The 23,461-nt window shown below is 40.1% G+C and overlaps 1 protein-coding gene across 1 annotated transcript in view; it reads left to right on the top strand.

Annotated features, from left to right (window-relative positions):
- Positions 1-1,152: 1,152 nt before the first annotated feature.
- Positions 1,153-23,461, top strand: part of ANO10 (anoctamin 10) — a 177,669-nt gene continuing 155,360 nt past the window's right edge. Inside the window, exons 1-4 of the mRNA XM_072941089.1 lie at positions 1,153-1,293; positions 8,575-8,727; positions 12,441-12,638; positions 13,723-13,857. Of these exons, the coding sequence (XP_072797190.1) occupies positions 8,589-8,727; positions 12,441-12,638; positions 13,723-13,857 (472 nt within the window). The 5' untranslated portion in view covers positions 1,153-1,293; positions 8,575-8,588. The remainder of the gene's footprint in view (positions 1,294-8,574; positions 8,728-12,440; positions 12,639-13,722; positions 13,858-23,461) is intronic.

Genomic DNA, 23,461 nt, shown 5'->3' with positions numbered 1-23,461 from the left:
GGAGACCATATAGAACACTGCACAGAATTTGGCTTTATTGCATGTGAGGGTTTTTTAAAAAATATTTCTCCACATACATGCACTACACACTGGGTATAACTTTCTTTTTTTAATGAAATATATTTGATACATATATTGTGTAAATTTAAGATGTTCAACATGTTAACTTGATATATTTATATATTGTAATATGATTGCATTGTAGCAATAATTAGCATCTCCGTTATATCCATTACATAATTATCATTTCTTTGTAGTGATTGGAATAATTAGGTTCTAGACTCAGCAAGTTAGATGATTATAATACGATACTGTTGTCTATATTCACTAACGCGTGTATTAGATCTCTAGGGCTTATTTACTACTTATCGCAAGTTGGTACCCTTAAGCATTATTTGTCCTTTCCCTCCACTCCCACCCCCACCATCATTTTCTTCTGTGTTTTTATGAGTTTGGTTTTTAGATTCCACATATAGTGCTATAATACAGTACTTGTCTATGTCTGACTTATCTCATTTAGCATAATGTGCTCAAGGACCATCCATGTTGCAAATGGCAGGATGTTCTTCCTCCTCATGACTGAATAATATTCATATATATTCATATATATATATATATATATATATATATACACACACACACACACCTGGATGTGAGGTTTTAATAGTAAATTGGATTTGGGTTTTTCATTACCTGAAGGTGAGTTACAACTTAAATGAGACTTGTTCTTACATTTGAAAGTGACAAGAAAATTGGATTCTGGACCTTAAGAGCTGGAAAAGAGGAAAACGTGAAGGGGCGTATTTCTTTGCGTATCGCCCCCGCATTCCCAGTCACAGCCCAGTCCCACGAGGCCCCGCCTCTTCCACCGTGGTCCCGCCCCAGTCTGTTCCACAGTCCAACGAGGCCGCGCCTCCCGTACCGTGGTTCCGCCCCCACGCGGAGTGACAGGCCTTAAGGCACGCCTCTTCCTTACCAGGCTCGGTCGCCACTCTGGCCGACAGCCCAGTTAGGCCCGTCTCGCTTTTCTGGAAGCAACCCAGTGCCTGCCAGGAGCGACGCACCGCCAGGCCCCGCCCCTCCCGGTGCGATCCTGGGCTAAGTCCCGCCTCTCCCACTGGGTCCCGCCCCCGCCTGCGCGCGAATGCGTCTAGGCCCTGCCACGCCCAGCGCTCGGCGGCTCCCACCCCGCAGGCCCCGGCCCGCCCCCTACCCCGAGCGTCGCTCGCCCGGCCTCTGGGTCTCGCCGGCTTTCGGGCCCGCCCCCGAAGACGTGGAGCGCCGCGGCGGCCGGTGAGTGGGGCGGCGGAGGGGGGCCTTGGACCCCCTGGCTCTCGGCGGCGCAGAGCCGGGGTCAGTGCGGGTGGTTGAGTCCCAGCTGACTGCTTCTTGGCCGCCGCCCTTCCTTCCCGGAGTACCTCTCGGGGACCGCAGTCCCGGGAATGGGAAGTGGGACCAGGATGGACGCAGAGGTTGGGTGATGTTGGGGTGGCGGGGAAGGGAGCATGAAGGTGGGAAAGGCAGTCGCAGGTGGAGGCTGCGAAGAGCCGAGGTTTGGGGAGGGGTTATGGGTCTGGGGGTGGCGAGTTGAGTAATGGAAAAAACGTGGTGAGACTGAAATCTGGTGGCTGCTGGAATAGGGATGCGAAGGTTTGGGGGTGCTTCAGAGGTCTGAGGAATGAGGACACCTGAGAAATGTGGATGGAATGGGGTGCCCTCTTATAGGCTGTTTTAATTTCACTGGTGCCCGCACAGCGCCAGCGTTTGTGTGCCTTCTGTAAAATCCTATTCCAGCAGCCCAAGTGTATGGAGTTCCCACACTTAAAAATTCAGAGTTGAGGTTTATTGAGACTCAAAAACAGATATATCACATTCCCTTAAATCCTGCGGAGTTTTAATTTTTAAAAATCCGATCCCGTGAGGTTTAAAATAAAAAGAAATGTTTCTTATCTGCCTACTTTCAATTTAAAGTCACATAAATCTAGAGAACTAGATGTTTTCTGAGGGCTGTAATTCTATATGATTAAATTTTGTAAGTTCCAAATTAAAGTAAGTTTTAGATTAACTGTGTAGATCCTATCTATTCTGACCAGCTGTTGCTGAAAGAACAGTAGAATTGCAGATGAGTGAAATTTATGAGATCTAAAATAATGGAAAGGGATAGAAAAGTCCTGGTAAACTGGAGAGTGTGTGCTTAAAAAAAAACCCCAACTCAGTGAAACCTATTTTGCACTGTAAGAAAAGTTGGAAGATAGAGACCAGTGTAAGGGTGAAAATGAAAACTGTGTAATTTCACTAATCCGAACATTTTGGTGCAATTCTTCTTAATTCTTTTTGTATTTTTTGTGTATGTAAATGTACATATTACATAATTGGGGTCATATTGTTGTATTACTTTGTATTTTGCTTTTACCCCCTTAGTATTTCTAAAATTTTCCTTGATCATTAAACATTCTCCCTAAACATCTTTTTTAAAATGGTTGTATATTCATCGTGTGAATTCATTCTTTTATCACATATTAGAGTTTCAGTAATGCGCCAAGTCTTGTGCTAGGAGAGGAGATTGAGGGTTGCTGTAGGTTTTTGGACATTGTTCCGGCCAAAATAAGCAAAATCATGGCAGTATCTGGGGTACTGAGAATAGACAGAGAGTACAAGTGAGAGGAGGAAGTATGCCAGTTTTGCCTTGCTGGTCAGTCCACAGCAGGATGCATGTGATTCTGTGCAGAGGTGGCCTTGGGTCAGTGCAGCATCTAATCTGGCCGGGGCCTGTGTTCCTGTGGCCAGACCTTTTCACCCTGTTGTGTCCTATCTCTCCTACACCTTCTTGTGGAGTCTTGAAGCCACGAAGTTCCCCAGGGAATGAGCCTCACTAGCTCCCCGACGTTGTGGTTGTCACTGAGAAACCCTGTAGTGAGGCTGGGCATGTGCAGAGCTGATGTCCAGTCTCAGATCTGCCCATATCTCACATAACTCTCAAGGCATCTGCCCTGGTCTCAAGGAGGGGCTATTCCACAATTGATCTCATAATTATGTGCCCATCAGAGGGTTTGGAGGATGCGTCTAAGTTATCTTACACTTTGAGGCCTCTGGAGGGGTCCTGTCCCTTTTCCTTCTAGTGCTGGCCACTAAAACTGCAACTTTTCCCCTAGGAAATCTCTCATCCAACTCGATCAGTGTTACCCTTCATTTTTCTCTAACTGACACATTCCTGTTCTGCTTCATGACAGAGTAATTTTGTCATTTTGGTTCGTGTTTCTCCTTTGAATCTGAAATAAGATCATTCCTAAAGACAGCCTTGGGCATTTTATGATAATTCCATTGACTTTTTTCTTTACCCAAACTCAGGAAGAGAATAAAGTGTCCATTATTCTTTTTTTTTTTTGATCCTTGATAAATTATACACACAGCACCTCCCATGGTTGAACTCAGTGTTTCAATCACCATGGTCAGGATTTAGCTCTTACTATAAGCTGGTGATTCCAGTAGCTAATGTAAAAGCCACACGAGGCCCGTTCATTTGTAGGTCTCCTTTAGCTCTGTGATAAAGGCTAAAGTTCAGCACCTGATAAAGAAGAACAGAGTTGGGGTGAGGGTATAGCTCAGTGGTAGAGTGTATACTTAGCATGCGAGAGGTCCTGGGTTCAGTCCCCAGTACCTCCGTTAAAAAAGAATAGAGTTTGGGATGCTATCTACTGATCTGGTACCGAGGGTCTGTGGAACCGAGGCTGTGTCTATGCCTGATAGTTATTTCTGGTGGCCATGCTAGCTGACAGTCTGGATAAAAGAAAGGAATTGGCTGTGGTAGCAGAAATCATTCTCCCCTCTATTACCAAGAAATCATTGTTTTCAGATTGGTCCCAACTGGAGCCATGAGGCCATCTCCTGTACCCACACTTGAAGCCTTCATGTCTCTGCTTCTGGTGTTTTGGTCCCACGTGCTAGTCCGGTGTGCTTGGTAGTGGTGGAGCAAGCCCCTGTAAGACCCTCTGGTAAAGTAGATTTCAGAACTCATTTTAGCCCAGGCTGCCATGAGGCTTCTTACTTTCACCATCTTACACCTGATATTCATGCCATTGGGCCAGCCAGTGTGGAGAAATGGGATTAGAGCAGGCCTGGATCGCACTGGCCGGTGAACTGCACAGAGAGGGGCAGGCCTCCCCCAAGGAGAGGGCATGCCCAGAGGTGTTCCTGTGCAGTGATGGAAATTCCCTGAGCAGATGGTACAGGGTTGCAGGGACAGGAGGAAGAGAGCTCAAGTGTTGTATGAAGGGGTCCAGCCTCTTAGGTAACCCATGCTGTAAGGACCCTGTGGTCCAATGGATGGCACAAGTGTGGAGCCACTGAAAACAAGGACTGGAACCTCCAAGAGCATCTTCTGTCCTGGAGCCTTGAAGGGGTCAAGGCTTACCAGGCTCCACTGACAAGGCTTAGTGGGCAGTCTGCCCCACTGCACAGGGATCTCATCGCTTTGGGGCAGAACCCAAGCAACACTGGCACTTGTGTGAGCCTGTGAGACTTGAATGAGCTCAAGCATGCAGCTGCCTAGCTGTGGCAAGGCCAGCGTTATTTTTGTTGGTGAGACTGTACACAACCGTTATTGGCTATATATTGGTTGTATAGTTCATAAAAAGGTGGGGGAAAGGTCTTAGGTCTTTTGCGTATGGCCCGGTGTCATTCAGAGAGCTCTGGATTTCAGCCTTTTCTCTGCCACATTGGGTGTATGACTTTGGGTTTTATTAACATGAACTAGTGCGGCCGTGGGACTCATTGGCCCCAAGGCTCCTTATGCTCTAAAAAATCTCTCCTTGTCCTGTGTCTGTGGTGCTTTTGTCCATCTCCTGTGCAGGAGCTGGAGGAGGGCAATGTGCTAGGTACTGAGGCCGTTCATTGTATACAGCATTGGGCAGAAGCAGTTCATTGCTAACCTTCACTCACAACAAACAAAACAGTCTTTAAAGCTGGGCAGCTTCTTTTGTACAAAGTACGTTTTTAATCTGGAGAATAAAATGACTATTATCCTGTATTATGTAATTTTATAGGTATCATTTGGTCTTTACTACAGTGTATATTTTACACTTACTGTTGAAAATGTGAGGCTTCTGTACTGTTTTACAAATACAGAAGCCATTTTTTTTTCTAATCATGAGAAATACCTGCTCACTGAAATGCAAATCAAAAAGAAAAATGTCAAGAAGAAAATAAAAATCATTGTAAATCCTATGACCTAGAAGTGGCAGTTTGGAGAAATATACCTGACTAGTCATTGATGGAATTTGTATTAAACACACATATCCACACCGTGACTCATATGTATCTCTAATACACACGTGTCACATGTGATGAATACCTATGTGTGCACACGTGGTTAAGGGTGTGATCTCTGGCATCAGGCTGCCTGCTTTTGAATACCAGCTTCCCTGCTTGGTGCTATGTGGTGTGGACAAGCTGCTTGACCTCTTTCAGCACAATTTTCTCATCTGTAAAATGAAAGCATTAAAATTCCTTTTTCACGGAGTTGCTGTGAGAATTAAATGAGTTAATTCGCATGTAAGTGTGTAGCCCAGTGGTTTGCCTGCAGTGAGTCCTCAGCAAACGTTAGCTAGCGTGATCATTTTGACATTACTGTGGATTATATACGTTCATAAATGGGGTCATACTTTGCATTTTTACCTTATAGTGTGTTATGAAATGTTTTCCATGTTAATATGGTCAGATCTGTACCCTTGTATTAATGACTCTATCGTAGAGTTAACAGCATACTTTATTTAGCCAGTCTCCTGTTGGACTTTACAGGAAAGAAAGAAAAAAAGAAAGCTGTAATGAACTTCTTTTAGGTACAGATTTGATTTTATTATATTCGGGGTATAAATTCCCAGAACTAGCATTGTAGTGTTGAATGGTATGAGTATTTAATATTGTTTTTCATATTGCTGCTCTGCTGCCTGGGAAAGTCGTGTCAAATCATAACATCTGGCAGCAATGTGTGAAAATGCTGGGTTTTCTACTCCTGTGCCAGACCTGGCCACTGTCCATCTTTCAACAAGTCTGAAAAGGGGGAAAATATCTCATTGTCACTTTGTATCGCTTTTATTAGTAACTTTGAACGTCTTTTCCAGTGTGTGTTGTCCACTTTGTATTTCTTCTTTGTGACCCGTGATTTCAGTTTTTTTGGTTTTTTTGTTTTGTTTTGCTTTTTTGGTCAATTTGTAAGAACTCTGTGTATCAGAGATTGTGACATTTTTGCCTGCAATATCTGAAAATCTTGTTAAGGTTGTTCTTCAAGTAGTGAAAGGCGTGTAGTATCTCAAAGGAGAGTAAATCAATGAACTAATATTTATTTTGAGTTTCTAGGTAAAGGTCATATACATGTTTGGAACCAAAACCTGCCTTTAGTTTCTCAGAAAGACTGTTTTATGACCTGGTAATTATGAATAATTATCACTCACATTAGGCAAGGCATAAAGGTTAAAAACCTTTGGCTTTTGCTGCACGTCTGCATATGCCCTGGTGCACCCTTCATGGTCCCCTTCACCTCACCATTCTTTCTGTCTTTGCTGTTTGCTCACACAGCCATTCTTCCCATGTCCCAGGTTAGAAACCTTGGAGTCATCCATGTATCTTTTCCAAGCTGAAGGCCGCCTGGTTCTCAGCCTGCCTTCCCAGAAAGTTAATCCTCTCTCTGCAGGCTGCCCCTACCCCTCCCCTCGGGTTATTGCTATGTACTTAGCCCGCGTATTAGAATGATCTGATGGACACCCGCTTCCGCTGTTGGCGGTGAGCCCCTCAGAAGCAAGGTGTAGCCCTTTTTTTCTTTTGTACCTTCGGACTCCTTCAGGGCTTGGCTCTGAATTAGCATGTGGTTAGTGGTTAATGTTTGCTGTTTTTGATGTTTCCATTTAAAAGCTGATGATGGTAAGCCTCCGAAGTCTACTGGTAGATTAACATTTTTTTCCTCCAACTTTTTGTTATGAAAAATTTCAGAAGTAAAGGGGAGTTGAAAGAATACCAAGAAGAACCCCCACTAAATTTACCTTTTGAGATTTGTATCACTCTGACACATCCTCTGCTCAGAAACCTGCAATGACTCCTTGCTTGCTGTCGGGTCAGATGTAAACCACAGCATACTGTACCCTTTAAGGGCCGTGACTTACAAACATCCGACTGCCCTGCTGCGGTCAGGCCTTTCCTCTTGCTTTATTGATTTTATACCTGCTAATTTCCTGTGTAGACATGCTTCTCCCTTTGATTGACCATAACTTTTGCACGCTTAGTGTTCTGAGGAATTGTAGCTCTAATTGCTATCTGTTATCATTCTTTCATTCTATATAATCCCTGAGCATATCATTAGCTATTTGGATGTGAGAACATGGTCCTGTTTTGACCTGGCTTCCTTCGTAGAGCCTAGCATGCTGACTTTTGATGTGGCTGAGACCTTGAAATAGCATTCCTCATGTATTTGTAGTATAACTTGAATCCGGCATTGATTTATAACACCGGGTTGCCCCAAACAAAACTTAGACTCAGTTAGAGAAAAACAAAAGCTTATCAGTCTAAGCCAGACCACCTGGATGTGTTTGAGCAGCTTGATGCAAGATTGTGATTTCCCCCCAAGAAGGGAAAGATGTTCTGTGTTGTTGGTCGCTCCTTCTGTGATTGTTCCTAAGAATTGATTTGCACTTGTACTTTGGAGTCATTAAAACTTACATTAAGTACAGAATTAGAATCATTAAGTCTAAAGTCTGAAAATTGCCCCTGTTGAGAATTACTGAGTTAGAGAGCCATGTGAGAAACATTTCAGAGGGAGGCCATCAGGCCTTAGTGACTAATGCCATTGGTGGGTCTCCAGGTTGACTCCAGTATTTTTCAAGCTTGGGAACAGAGATAAAGATGATATCCCTGAGAAAGTTAGGGACATGAGGGAGGGAAGCTGCTGCCGGGGGCTTAAAATGCACACCAAAACATGAAACTGGGCTATGTCAATTCCCTGCTCATAGTGAATTGGTGACTCTCATTGCTTACTGGACAAAGCCCAGTTCCTTTGAAATCAGGTTCCTTGTTAAATACCAGCTCATTCCCCGCCTCCCTTCCCCCGACACAGAGTGTGGCTCCAGCCACACCTCATCACTTGTATTTCTCTGGGTCTCTGGGCTGTTTTCCATCATTATTTTGTAGGGGAACGCTATTTCTTCTCCTTAGAATGCCGCCATTTGTCTGTCTGGCAAACTCCTATTCATTCATCTAAATTCCCTGCTCAGGTCACATCCTCTGTAAATACATTCTTACTCCTTTTGTGAGAGCACATTTCCCACCGTTATCCTTCACTGACCTGAATGTCCCCGCTGCTGTATTCTGAACTGCTCACGGGAAAGGACAGTGTCCCCTCGTCTCTGTACAGGGCCCGGCTCACACATGTGCTTTGAACCACTGGTCGAGCCGGTAGTGTGACCTGTCTAGATCATGAAAATTTTTCTTTTATCTCAGAAGTCAGAATTAGATTTACTTAAATACAGTTTATATAGTTATCTCTTCCATTATAACCTGTGTTGGCTTTTTATCTCATTTAATTTTCAGCCAGGTTATCAAAGATGAAAGTGACCTTATCAGCTCTGGATACTCATGAGAGTTCTTTCACGCCTTTGGTGGTCATAGAACTTGCTCAGGATGTCAAGGAAGAAACCAAAGAATGGCTGAAAAACAGAATTATCTCTAAAAAGAAAGATGGAGGTGAGTAAAAGAAACGTGACTCAGGCATAGTCATGCTCAGTGACAAAAACTGTTTTCACATGTGCTTCACAGTTTTTATTGACATATTTTTAAAATCAGTTTCCATTTCTTTGCTCTTTATTATTTATCTAGGATTTGAAAAAAGGTCTTAAATCAACATTAGACTGTAAGCAACATGAATGATTTTCTTCACAGCTATAAACTGTGCTTGTGCACAATGCATGGTGCATAGTAGGTGCTTAATAAGTATTTGCCAAATGAATGATTTTCAGTAGTTTGAGTATTCTTTCTGTGTCTGTTATGATGCTATGTGTGAGAGAAATCCGCCTTTGCCTGCAAGATGTTACTGTCGGGGTGAGGAGACTGAATGCCAGTTCCAGGAAATTGAAGGAACAAGAGAAAAAGCTAATGAAAGAGCTGTTACAAAACAGTGCATGATACTTAAAACTTAATTGTATGAATACTTGCTAGAAATGAAAAGGGAAGGAAGAGGTGACCCTTGGTGATGCTTTTCTGGGTGGTAAGGAGCCAAAGGTTAACCCTCTCCCACAGGGGGAAAATGGGTCTAGATCTGGGTGAGAGAGTGGAGGGTGTTTTCATGAGTAGGCACTTCATAAAACTATGCAGAACAACCTTTAAAACTTTACCGAGTCTCCAAATAGTGGACAAAATTTAAATAGACTCTTTTTAAAAAAGACTTGGACTTTCTTAAAAATAAAAATAAAACTTTAAATCAAAGTAGAATTTTAAATTTTTTTCAAACAATTGAACCAAAAAAAAAAATCAACCTTAAAAATAAGAATACTTGCTTGCTGAAATCAGAGGTGTTTCAGTGGATTGGAGTCCCTTTAAAATTCCTGTGGCGTCAGAACATTTGTCTTGTCTTAGAGTGAGAGATGCCAGTGTATTCCCAGTCGTCTTCTCTGCTCACTGCATGGATTTAGCAGGGAGGGACACACAGGGGTGGGGAGGGGATGGGCATCTTTATAGTGCTGGGCCAGTCGTAAAAGGACATCCCGAGAAAGTATTCTGGCTCTTTTCAGGCAAAGGTAGTGTATTTAACACTCCTGTTTACTTCCGTTCTCTTGCAAACTCCTATTAAATTGACAGTGAAGTGATTTTTTTAAGAGAGATCTAAGTCCACATTGACAGAGAAGAATGGAGATGGTATAATAGCAGCACCAGTTTGGAAGCTAGATAACGGGTAGCTGAGGAGTAAGTGACTTCTCAGACTTGAGAAAGCAGAGCTGAACCTGGCAGGGGAGAAAACTGAGGTGCAGTTTTGTTTACACTGCAGAACGTTTCCTGAAGACTCAGGAGTTAGTGACACTACGAGCCTATGGAGGTGGAAATAGAAGTGGTACCGAGGGGAAAAAAATTGGCTGAGATCTAGTTAAGAAATAGAGTTCTCTTCTGTATCCTACCACACCAGCTGAAGTCTCTGCTTATTGTTCTCTAGAGAGGTCAGATGCATGGATTTTGGCACGGGGGCTTTATGCACAGTTGGAAACAGATTCTGTCCTGAAAATAAGGTATTTAATTGAATATTACCCTTATTTTCCACCCCATCAATCTCATACCTAATTTAGTTTCCACAATGTTAGCAGCTAGATTCAAATCATCTAGGAAGGAGATTAAATAATCTTTCTTTGGGGAATCTGAGCAACTGAAGACAAAATAACTCAAGGTGCAGAAGTCAGAGTTGGAAATGGAAAATGACCTGGCCAGACTACCTTGCATACAAGGCCATCTTTGATGAGCTCCATCTCAGCCTTTAGAACTCGTGTTTTGCCTCTTAGAACCCCTCTCCTGAACATGAGCATACAGCAAAACAGACATCACCGGATATCTGAGGAAGATCTTTAATGTGAAAGAGAAAGTTAAAACCAAGCAAATAGATAAAAGCAGCAAACTATGTGGAAGGAGAAATCCAAAAGAGAATTAAAAACTCAATTCTCAGAGCTGTGAGGAGGTTAGACCACCTATAAACCAGCAGTAGAATATTGTAAGATAGTCATTTAGAAAAAAGCCCTTATAAAATGAAAATATGATAGCAAAATTTAAAAGCTCAGTAAAAGAGAAAATAATTTTGAGAAAACCTTCCAGGAAGTAGAGCAAAAAGGTAAAGAACTGGAAAGTCTGAGAGAGAAAAATAACGAAGTCAGAGGACTAGTCCAGGAGGTACATGTCTGAACGAAAGGAGTTCTAGAAAGGAAACGGAGGAAAAGGAGAGGAAGAAATCATCAAAGAGAAACTCGGGCTTGGTGCTGTGCTCTTTCAGATTGAAAGGCAATACCCAGCACCGTGCATGGAAACAGCGTGTCATTGAAGAGTTTCTGAGCCCTGGGGACAGGGAAGATACTACAGACTTCCAGAAAAAAGAAGATAGTTCCGATACAAAGGCTCAGACTTCACAGAAACACTGGAAGCAAGGAAACAGTGGCATAATATCTTCACTTCTGAAGGAAAATGCTTTCAATCCAGAATTCTGATACCCCCCCCCCACCAACCTGCCTACAAGGTATGCAGGCAGGGGCAAGAGAGATTTCCCTAAGATAATGATGTAGACAGGCTATCTCTCATGTCATTATCAAGGGAAGACTTAAACAGTTGGCCGAGCTTGGGGGATTGAATGATCAATAAGTACATAATAAACTAAGCAAATGCTGAAACAGACGTTTACCAATTTTGGCAACAATGGTAACTTGTAGGGAAGGAAACTTGTAGCATATTGTGAGGCTCAGCTGTAACGTATGCAGCAGTCGTAATAATGAAAATACTAGTGATGGAAGGAAAAGGATGATATAACTATTGTGAGAATGGGGTGATGGAAATGGGGAACAGACATGATGAAGGTGGGTTGAAAGAGAGCTCAGTCCTCATTTGCCAGGGCTTGAAACAAAAATAAGTAACTCTATAAGCATGTTGTTTGGTGACGTGAAAACAAACAAACAAATCACCTGAACACGTTGAACGTATTGCCTCGGTGGGGGGTTATTTTTATAATTCCTGTATAGAGGATAAATAGTAAGGAAATAAATGTACCTTAAAATGTTTGATGTAGGTAGAAACTGAAAGCTAGAGAAACTCCTTTTTCTATATCATCCTTTAAGTAAAATTATCGCACATGCAGTATCGATAAAATCACAATATTTACTTTTAATGCTTTATGAACCTATTTAAGAAAAATATCATTAAACTTAATTGGTCATAGACACTATGGCAAAAACCATAGAAAACATATTGCTATTTAATATTTAACATTCACAAAACCTGTTACAGTCCAATGTAATGGTGTTTAATTTGTGGCATTTTTACTGGGGTATTTTATTTCAAATTGATTTTCTTATATTTGGTCTGTTATTTTTATATTAAACTATATCCTTTTGCTCCAAATTTTTGCTTAGTGCAGTTTTATAACTAGAGCTAATAACTGCTGGATTCTGATCTCATATCTGCTTCTTATTTGAGAAACTGGCTAGCCACTTATTATGACATTTTCCAGTTTTGGCATTTATAGCAAAAATCTATAAAGAACTGCCACCCCCAGCTTACTTATATTTTTTGTTTATTTGAAAAATGGATTTAAATTGTTAATGTAATTTTTTTCCTTTTACCAAACTAGAAACATAATATTTATTTAGAAGCCTTTTTGGTTTTGAGACTTACGTTCTCCTCTCTCTAAACGTTGTGCTTATCTTTTGCTTCCAAAGGTGCCCAGCTGTTGTTTAGACCGTTGCTAAATAAATATGAGAAAGAAACACTAGAAAATCAGAACTTGTATCTTGTGGGTGCCTCGAAGATTAGATTGTTATTGGGAGCAGAAGCAGTGGGGCTGGTGAAAGAGTGCAATGATAACACCATGAGAGCCTTCACATATGGAACCCGGCATACCTTCAAAGGTTTTGATGGTGAGTTCCAAGATTGTTTCTACCAGAATCAGTTTATCAGAGAAGTTTTTGATGAATAGATCGGGGCTCAGCAAACTATTTCGGTAAAGGGCTGGAGAAAATATCTTAGGCTGCATGGACAAGATGATGGGTCACAATTATTCAACACTGCCGTTGAAAAGCCACAGTAGCCTTAGACCATAAGAGATGAGTGGGTGAGGCTGGGCTCCACTAAAGTTTTACTTATAAAGCCAAGTGGGGCTAGCTTGGGGGTTGCAGGTTTACTTTGCAACCCCTGAAATAGATGAACATCAATTAGATTGACACATGTAACTTATTTTTATTATTCTAGTTTTTAGAATGGTTATGGTTCACTGGTGTGATATAATGAACACAGTGCTATTTCAATATCCCAATCCCCATTTCCTGGTAGGATAACTGGTTCTGTTCTGCCTCAGAGGGGATTCCAGCAGACAGTGGTTTCTGGGAAGAACTGAGAAAGCCAGGGTGGCGGTGGTATCAGAGTGGGAGTTTGCCTTCAGAATCAAACTGGTCCCTTCCAGGGCTTCCAGATTAGAAGATGTGATTAGACTTCTTCAGACTCACTCACTCTGGATTTTTACATACATTACATAGTAAATATATGATGAAGGTGAAAGTTACCTCATTTAGGAGGATTCGCCTATCAAAACACACTATTTTCTTATTAGACTTTCTTCTTCATTTACGGGAGGCATGTTCAGCTCCTGATGGACTGGCTTGGACTTAAGAGTTTGTAAGGGGAGAATTTGCCATATAGGCAAATTTCAATTCCATCTGTAATTAAAAATATTGTTAGAATTAAAGAACATATTGCCTTTTGCTCACTGGCATTAAATGAGATCAAGTACCTGCCATTTGGATGTTTATACCATGTTATTTTCTATTTATAAAATATCTAAGGAGCTTTATGTTCCATTTGATTTACCAGTTTTATACTTTGCTTACTCTTTATGTTATTTATTGTCTAATGTCATTATTTCATAATTACAGGTTATTTGAATATTATTAGTTTTATTTTGGCTAATACTGAGAAAGTAACTGTAATTCTTTTGTTTTATTTTAGATGATAATGATGATTTCCTCACAATGGCAGAATGTCAATTCATTATCAAACATGAACTTGAAAATCTTAGAGCCAGAGATGAAAAAATGATTCCTGGTTACCCCCAGGCAAAGTTGTACCCAGGGAAATCATTGTGTAAGTCATCGTATCAACCAGCTTCATGAATATGCTTTCTACTGCAATTACTTTTTCCTTAGTAGACATAAATAATAAATTACAGAAGCTTTTCCCCTCTCTTACTGAAAAATGTATGCAACTTTTCAATAACTTATTTTTTCATGATCACATCTTTTGCCTTTAGACCTTCATTGTATCTTACCTTTAAATCAATATATTTGTTCTTTATGGTTCTCTTTTTCTTATTTTTCAAGGTCTCACAGCATTCTGTTAGCTTAAAATTCATTGTGAGCACATATGCATGTTGCTCAGTTAAAATTAGCAAAGTTTACTTTATGCCCAAACATTGTAGTAAAATGAAAATGTGTGGAGGAATAAAAATGAGAGATGTGGTCTTTTCCTGGAGCCTTTTTCTCATCTCCTCTCATCTTGCTGGGTATGAACACGTGCAAACATAGATGGGCTTAAGATAATTCATAGCGTGACATAATACCTGAATGCAAATGAGCAGTTTGTAATGTTCTGATTTTGCCTAATTCCATTTGAATGAGAATACTAGTTTGCAGACTGGAAGTGTTTACTACAATGTGTAATTCCATATTTGCCTCAAACCCAGGTAATGGTAAGGCCTCAGAGCATTTTTGCTGCCTAAAATATACTTTAAACATACATGTTTCTGTGTCCTCTGGTTTTCCTTGTAATAGTCAGGGTAATATTGCCTTCCAGTCTTCACCCAGGAGGACAGATGCCCAAGAGCCAGTCCGTATTCAGATTTCCCTACTTGTTATCAAATATATTTTAGATCTGGTTTGGTCAAACCAAGATCCAATCATAAATCACCCATTGATTGTGTTTGGTTGTTATATCTTAAGTCTCTCTCTCTCTCTTTTTTAAAATTGTTATGAAATACATATAAAATTTACGATCTTAATGGTTTTTACATGTACAGTTCAGTGGTATTCAATACATCCGTAATGTTGTACAGTGATCATTACCATTCATCTCCATAGTGCTTTCCATCTTGTAAAACTGAAACTCTGTACTTATTAAACAATCACTCTCCCTTCCCACCTCACCCCAGCTCCTAGCTACCAGCACTGTACTTCTGTCTTTATGATTTTGACTACTCTGCGTATCTCAAATAAGGTTAATAATCATACAAGATTTTTCTCTTTGTGGCTGGCTTATTTCACTTAGCATAGTGTCCTCAAGGTTCATCTGTGTTGTAGCATATGTCAAATTTCCTTCCTTTTTAAGGTTGAGTAATATTCCATTGTTTGTATAACACCACATTTTGTTTGTTCGTTCATCTATCAGTGGCCACTTGGGTTGACTCTACTTTTTGGCTGTTGTAATTAATGCTGTGATGAGCTTGGGAAATATCTCTTTGAGATCCTTTTTTCAATTCTTTTGGGTATATTCCCAGAAATGGGATTGCTGGATTACATGGTAATTCTATTTTTAATTGTTTGAGGTACCTCCATCCTGTTTTCCACAGCAGCTGTGCCATTTCCCATTCCCACCGACAGTGTACAAGCATTCCAGTTTCTCCACTTCCTTGCCAGCACTTGTTATTTTCTGATATTTTGATAGCAGCCATTGTAATGAGTGTCAGGTGGTATCTCACTATAGTTTTGACTTGCATTTCCATAATTAACAGTGATATTGAGCTGTGTCTTCTTTGGAGAGATGTCTATTCAAGTCCTTTGCCTATTTTTGAATCAAGCTTTTGTTTTTGTTGAGTTTTAGGTATTCTCTATATATTCTGGATAGTAATCCCTTATGAGATAGGTGATTTGCAAATATTTTCTCCCATTCTGTGGATTGCCTTTTTACTTTGATCATATTATCTTTTGATGCACAAAATAAGTTTTCATTAAGTCCAGCTTACCTATATTTTCTTTTTCCTGTAGCTTTGGTGTCATATCCTAGAAATTATTGCCAAATATAATGTCCTGAAGCTTTTCCTCTCTGTTTTCTCTTAGAAATTTTATAGTTTTGGGTCTTATGTTTTAGTCTTTAATCCATTTTAAGTTAATTTTTGTAGATGGTGTTAGGTAACTTCATTCTTTCTCACGTGAATATCCAGTTTTCCCAGCACCATTTGTTGAAAAGACTGTTCTTCCCCCATTGAGTGGCCCTGGTACTCTTGTTAAAATCATTTGGCCATGTATGCCAGGATTTGTTTCTGGGCTCTCCGTTCTGTTCCCTTGGCCTAAATAGTCTGTCTTTATGCCAGTATCACACTGTTTTGATTACTGTGGCTTTGGGGTAAATTTTGAAATCAGGGAGTTTTGTTTTCCTTTTCTGAGATTGTTTTGGCTATTTGAAGTTGCATGAAATTCCATACAAATTTTGGGATGGGTTTTTCAATTTCTGCAAAAGACGACATTGGGATTTTAATAGGGATTGCACTGAATCTGCAGATTGCTTTGGATAGTATTGACATCTTAACAATATTAAGTCCCATGAATAAGGGATGTGTTTCCATTTATTTATATTTTCTTTAATTTCTGTTAGCATTGTTTGGTAGTTTTCATTGTACAAATCTTTTCCCTCTTTAGTTAATTGCTAAGTATTTTATTCTTTAAGATGCTATTATAAATGGAATTGTTTTCATAACTAGCTTTTCAAGTAGTTCACTGTTAGTGTATAGAAATGCAACTGATTTTTGTTGACTTTTTTTTCCATTTTTTTCCTGTCTCTTGACTTTGTATCCTGCTACTTTACTGAATTCATTTATTAGCTCTGACAGTATTTTTTTTTTTTTGGAAATTTTAGAGTTTTCTACATATAATATCGTCTGTGAACAGGGATAATTTTACTTCTTCCCTTCCAATTTGGATGCCTTTTATTTCTTTTTCTTGCCTAAATGTTCAGGCTAGAACTTCCAATAGCATGTTGAATAGAAGTGGTGAAAGTGGGCTTCTTTGTCTTGTTTCTGATCTGAGAGGAAAGCTTTCATTTTTTCACCATTTAATATGATGTTTGCTGTGGGCTTTTCATAGATAGAGTTTATATGTTGAGGTAGTTTCCCTCTATTCCTAGTTTATTGAGTTTTTTCATCAAGAAAGAGTGTTGAATTTTGTTAGTTGCTTTTCCTGAATCAGTTGAGATGATCCTGTGGGTTTTCCCCCCTTCATTATGTTAATGTGGTGTATTACATAGTTCCATTTTAGTATGTTGAACCATCCTTGTATTCTAGGAGTAAATCCCCCTTGTCATGGTGTATGATCCTTTTACTATGTTGCTGAATTGAGTTTACTGTGTTTTGCTGAGTATTTTTGCATCAGTGTTCATGAGGGATATTGATCTGCAGTTCTCTCTTCTTAGTGCTTTTACCAGGCTTTGTATGAGGGTAATGCTGGCCTCACAGAGTGAGTTGCTAGTGTTCCTTCCTCTTAAATTTCAGGGAAGTTTGGGAAGAATTGGCATTAGTTCTCCTTTAAATATTTAGTAAAATTCACCAGTGACAGCATCACATACAGGGTTTTTCTTTGTCAGGAAATTTTTGGTTACTGATTCAGTCTCCTTAATAATTATAGGTCTATTCACATCTTCTGTTCCTTCCTAATTTAGTCTTGGTAGGTGCTATGTTTCTAAGAATTTGTCCATTTCATCTAGGTTATCCAGTGTTATGGTAAATAATTGTTCATAGTACTCTCTTACGGTCCTTTTTATTTCCCTTACAATCAGTAGTAATGTCCTCATTTTCATTTCTGATCTTTGTAATTTATGTCTTTTTTTCTCGGTTCGTCTAGCTAAAGGTTTGTCAGTTTTGTTGATCTTTTCAAAGAACCAACTTTGGTTTCTTTAATTTTCTGTATTGTCTTTCTGGTCTCTATTTTGTATATCTCTCCTCTAATCTTTTGTATTTTCTTACTTCTGCTAACTTTGGGCTTAGATTGCTTTGCTTTCTCTTGTTCCTTAATCGTAAAGTTAGGTTGTTCATTGAGGTCTTTCTTGCTTTTAAATACAAGCATTTATAGCTCTAAATGACCCCCTTAGCATTGCTTTCTCTGTGTCCCATAAGTTTTGTTATGTTGTGTTTTGTTTTCATTCACGTCTAAGTATTTTCTCATTTCCCCTGTCATTTCTTCCTTGACCCATTGGTTAAGAATGTGTTGTTTAATTTTCATACATTTGTGGATTGCCCAGGTTTTCTTCTGTTAATTGATTTCTCATTTCATCCTGTTGTGGTCAGAGGATATTTTTTTTTAAATGATGTATGTCCTTTTAAATCTGTTGAGGCTTAATTTGTGGCCTAACACATGGGCTGTCCTGGAAAATGTCCCGTGTGCACTCGGCAACCAAGAATGTGTTGGTTCTTTACTGCCTGCCGTATGTGTAAACAGTGTTTTGTGGTCTCCCCTGTCTCCGAGTTATGCTGCAGATGTGTGTACATGTGTTATGTATGCTTTGCTTGCTCTCCTTATTGACCTGGGTGGCTTTTAGGAGGTGTCTGGAAATCTGAATGTAGGTGCTCATCATTTCTATTTGTCTGCATTTCCACTTGTCTGCATATGTCTTAATATTAATTATTTTGCAACACTTTTTAGTTGGACATGTGTTTTTTCAATATGTAGATTAACGATTACCATGATTTCAGAAGCATTTTCTTCAGCGACCTGTGAAGAGTTATTTGGTTAGATTTTCTCTGTTCTTCCCTTGAGGTGTGCCAGTGATATATATGTGGGCTCTTATGTATTCTCTGAAGTATTTTTAAGTGTTGATATAATTTTCTTAGGCTTGACCACCATTTTCCTGGCTATGTTTTCAGTCTTCCCTTTTTCAGTGGCATCTGTTAAGACTTTGTATCCATAATAGTTTTCTTTTTCTCTTGCATTGCTTGTCCATGCTCCCACCTTCAGCTTTCATAGCTCTTCTTTGAGTTTTAATTTCAGAGACGTGACTTGCTTGAATTTATTTAACTCCATAAAGAATTCCATAGTTTTTCATTGCTCTATGCTGATATTTTTTGCTGTTTGTTCTCTGCTTTTTTCTTTTTTAATAGTTTTCCTTTTTCCCTTGTAGTATTTTTTTACATAGTCCTATGCTAATTTCTTTGAGGCTCTGTCTTTTTTTGGGAGGGCGAGTAATTAGGCTTATTTATTCATTTATTCGTTTATTTCTTTTAATGGAGGTACTGGGGCTTAAACTCAGGACCTCATGCATGCTAAGCATGTGTTCTACCACTGAGCAATACCCTCCTCCTGGCTATTTCTTAATTTTTAGTGAACCCCTGTTTTTTCCAGACTGACAATTTTTAGAAAGAACTGGGGGGCCTCCAGTAAGGACCTGGGGTGGTCAGGGGCTTGGCTTTTGCCTGGTGCATGCTCCTCTTGAGTCTTCTTAGGCCCTGCAGAGAGCCTCTGGAGAGCCCTATTCTTCACAGGAGTTTTTGCTGGGTTTGGCCTTTAGATCTGACTTTGGCCAGTCAACACCCCCAGCTCCTGAGCTGCTGACCTTCATCCCTGGGTTCCAGCAGGCAGCTCTTTTCCTAAGATGGCATACCTGCACCTTCCCTCCTCCAGTCTCCTGTCTCTTTGGCTGTGGTGCCAGGCAGGGAGCAGACACACATGGGGCATCTGCCACACCTCCTCTCTGCCTGTGTTGTGGGACAGGGACTGTGGTTTCCCACCGCTCAGTGTTCAGGAGAACCCTGCCCTCTGTCTGCTTGGCCCCAGTGTGCAGGGGCGTGGGTACTCTTCCTAGGCTGATTTTTGAGGCCACTTTCCATACCTTGTGATTTATTTATAGATTTTTGTTTGGTTGTTTAGTGGTTTTTTTTTTTTCTTTCATCAAGGTAGGATTTCCTTCCTGGTTTCTTGTTTCCTTTGATGTTTTTAATTTGGTGTCATGAACAAGCACAGAGCAGGGATGTTTTTCTGCCACCATTTGCTACCAGGAGTTCCACATTCTGTATTTAGGCCATTGTTTGGTGCCATTCCAAAATTTGAAATCTTTCTTAATCTCTTAGTGAGAGGGCAGGCTTTCAGACGTAACTTGGTCCTGCATCAAATAAAAGATAAAACAGACTGAGGGCTGTCCTGGTTGTTACTGTGGGCATCCCACGTCCATCACGTTAATCAGACCACATGTGGAAATCACCACTTCCACCCGTTAGTGTCTGCACAGGTACGTCCTCTTTGGCGTGGCTGGGATAGAGAGTGAGGGTGTGTGTTCACCTGGTGGGACTTGGGAGCAACAGTTTTCCAAATGCTCCCAGAGGCTACAAAGAGAGAAATTTTCAGCTGACTGAAAACCTTGACGGAAATACGTAAATGGAACTCTGTTGGGTATATAGGTGTCCTGAAGCCATGATAGAAATAACGTGCTTGCGGGCAGGATGAGGCTTTTGTAAACAAGGATTCTTTCCCCCTCCCTCCCTTCTTCTCTCTTTCTTTTTTTGTAATAAATATAAAAATAGTAAAATCATCTCAATCATGGTCATTCGAAATTTTTTATGTCATCTGAGATAAGAATCATGTCTAAGTCATAAGGCTGGATTTTGAAATTCTGCATTATTCTCTTTATGTCTTTGAAAATGTGATCATACTATTTGGTTGAAGAAGTAGTGTATGCATAACTATAAAGTGTGAACTGTTTGCAGAGTGCAGATTTGAGAACTAACAAAACTTAAGAGTAACTTAAAATCCTAGATTTTCATGAAGTTAATCCACAGAAATAAGTGGAGAGGCTTATCTTTGCCTTTCCGTTCTTTGGGAGCCCCTCCCTGGGGCAGCCTCTTCCCCAGGGCTGTTGGTGACAAGTCACAGCCTGCTCAGGGTGGTCCCCACCCCCACCAGGATAACTGGCTGGGGCTTTCATGGGAGACACTCTCCTTTGTCTTAGGTTTAATTTGGTTTTACACGCAATGATTATAATTTTATTTGTCATAATGTTGTGTTTGATAGAAAGCTTTCATTACATAGAGAGCACTTTGTGTCACTGTAAACATGATCTTGAGACAGTCTCGGTGCTGTGAGCTCTGTACTTTAGGGCCTCCCTCCCCATCAAACAGCACACAGGGGAGGACTAGAAATCGGTGGTATGTGTGTCTTAGTCGTCAGCGTTCACCTTGAGGGGCATCCCTTTTCCAGTTTTCTGTGTGAGCGAAGATCTCTTCACGCCTCAGACTGCCCTCACCTGTTGATTCTTATGGTTAATAGTCATGCAAATATCCAAGGAAATATTTTCTTTAGAAAGAGGAGTTGAGGGAGCCGAGGATTTCTCAGGTATTAATTGTATCCTGAGGGATGTTATTTAGTTTCTGTTAAAGCTCTGTCTCAAAGTGTCTGTCAGGTGCTTATCATGTTTTGATTGATGGGCTATGACAGTCTCATGGTAGGTCTTTAATATTACATCGTTACTCTTTTAAGACAGTATGGTAGCTACTTCTGAATGTCTTCTATATGCAGATGGAGAGATTGGAGTGGTCAGAGATAGTCTGCCTTCTAAAATTATTTATCGACCTTATGAGAATAATAGAGTGGATGTCAAGTAAATATCACATAACCAGCATATATGTAAGACAGTTAAACCATGGATGGGTGTGTGTATACTACTGGGTACAGCACCATATATCTATATGTCTATATCTAGATCTATATATGTGTGTTTTGCCACATACGTATTTGCAGTTTTTATATTAAGTAGAGATGTATGGGATATATATGGGAATATAAAAGCGTATTTTGAAAACAGAGGTATTCCTGAGACGTGGTTTTTTTCCTTCCTAAGACCAGAGTGGTCTGTTCACACCTGTGTGCCGGGGTCGGGTGGCCCTGGGAGGGGTGCTGGGCGCAGTGGCAGCCCCAGGGGTGGAGGGGACCCCATCTCCGCTGTGCCAGCCTCCCCTCCCTGTGGGTGCTGCATGCACACCCACCCACCGCTGGATTGGAGGCAGCGTGACCCGCTCCTCCCTGTCACAGAGAGACGCTGTAAGGAGCTAGGAGAGAGATTTTTGTTTGTACTTTCGAAGTAAACACATCCCAGTAGCCAAAGGCTGTGTTAGTATTGTTAATTGCATTATTTAATTTAGAGGATCCTCCTGTAAGCCAGGTTACTTACAGTCTCCCTCAAATTAGATTTTGGTTAGTTTGGCTACTTGTTAAATGGCTCTAATGGTAATAACCCTAGGACTTGACCACAGATCATTTGGCATTCTTGAAGGAATCTTGGTTTAAATTGTTTCTTCTTTTAAAAATGCCCACTCGGCATCATATTTTCCTTTGAAGGTAAGGTTCATGTTAATTGCATTCTTAGACGACATGAGAAAGCTAAAGGATTTTTTTTTAAAAACCCTCTATTTTTAGAAGCTGAAACCAGAACCGTGCCTTTGGCATTGATGGCGAAAAGCCCAGTAATTTAGGACCTGCGGCTCTGTATTCTTTCTGAGTCCTGCAGTTTGCGGTCCTATTTTTAGAAGTATCCAAGCTGCTTTTTATGCTTGTCTGGAAAGTCTTCTCTAGCAGAATGGAGCCGTTTCTTTAAAAAGAACTTAGAAATAGTAAAATAATAATTTAGGTGTCATAAGTCAGTTCAAAGTTGAAAAACTTGATACAGTAATTGAAAAGGATTGTAATGGAAGAACACGGTATAGCTGTGCATGTGCCTAAATAGAATCTAAGATTCAGAACCGTGGTGGGAGATTGACTTTCACTCGTGTTTGCTGCAAAAAAAATCCACCGAAATGCTTTAGATTGAAAATACTAAAAAATGGGTTTGACAGCACCAGAGGCTGATATACCTTAAACCTTATACTTTTTTTTTTTACCCTAGTTGTTGATATGTTGAGTATATACCTTTTTTAGTCATTGAGAAGGAGGATTTTATGATTCCAGCTTTTTAAGATTTTTTTCCTCTGTGTAACTTTTGTATGAGATATAGTTAGTTATAAGAAGAACAATCTATTAAGAATCTTTTTTTTGGGGGAGGAGGATCCAGACTTTTTCCTACTGTTAGTATCAGACATCTCCTCTTTATTACCATTTTTTTCATTCCTCAGAAGTTAGGATTGCTTTTAAATTACCCTGAAAATTTTATGATAGGGTATCTTCCTGAAAATACTGTCTCTCTTTGTTACATGTAGTATTTCTACACTGAAAACTTAAATCAGGTTTCTCTTCCATGGCACGGAGGTTTATTGTCCTTGGTTAAATTTGTTTGTCTCTCTCAGATATGTGCACAAGTGTCAAAATCATACTGGTCAAACGAGTGCTGAAAGCAGGAAGTATTTTCGGATTTTGATATTTGCTGTTTGTGAACGTAGGCCTTTGTTATCAGATTAGAAAAGATAAAAATGATCTTGAAAATACTCGATATCAACAAGTATGAAAGGAACTGAACATTCTCGTCCCTTCACAGTGGTGGGAGGACAGATTGGTAAAATTTTTCTCAGAGCTGTTTTGTGGTATGTGTCCCGATTTAAAATACACACGCTCTTGAACATGGACTTCTACTTCTAAGTACATGTAACAGGGAAATAGTAGACAGGTGGGGAAAGGTATATGTGCAAGAATTTTAACATTGTTTATAATAGAAATAAAGGGAAACAAGTATTTTTTAATAGAGGGTTAGTTAAATTGTAGCACTTCATACAAGGGAATATTATGACATG

This window comes from Vicugna pacos, chromosome 17, assembly GCF_048564905.1.
Source record: "Vicugna pacos chromosome 17, VicPac4, whole genome shotgun sequence".
NCBI classification, from domain to species: domain Eukaryota; kingdom Metazoa; phylum Chordata; class Mammalia; order Artiodactyla; family Camelidae; genus Vicugna; species Vicugna pacos.
Note: the sequence above shows the minus strand (reverse complement) of the source record. Positions and strands in the feature narration are given on the sequence as shown.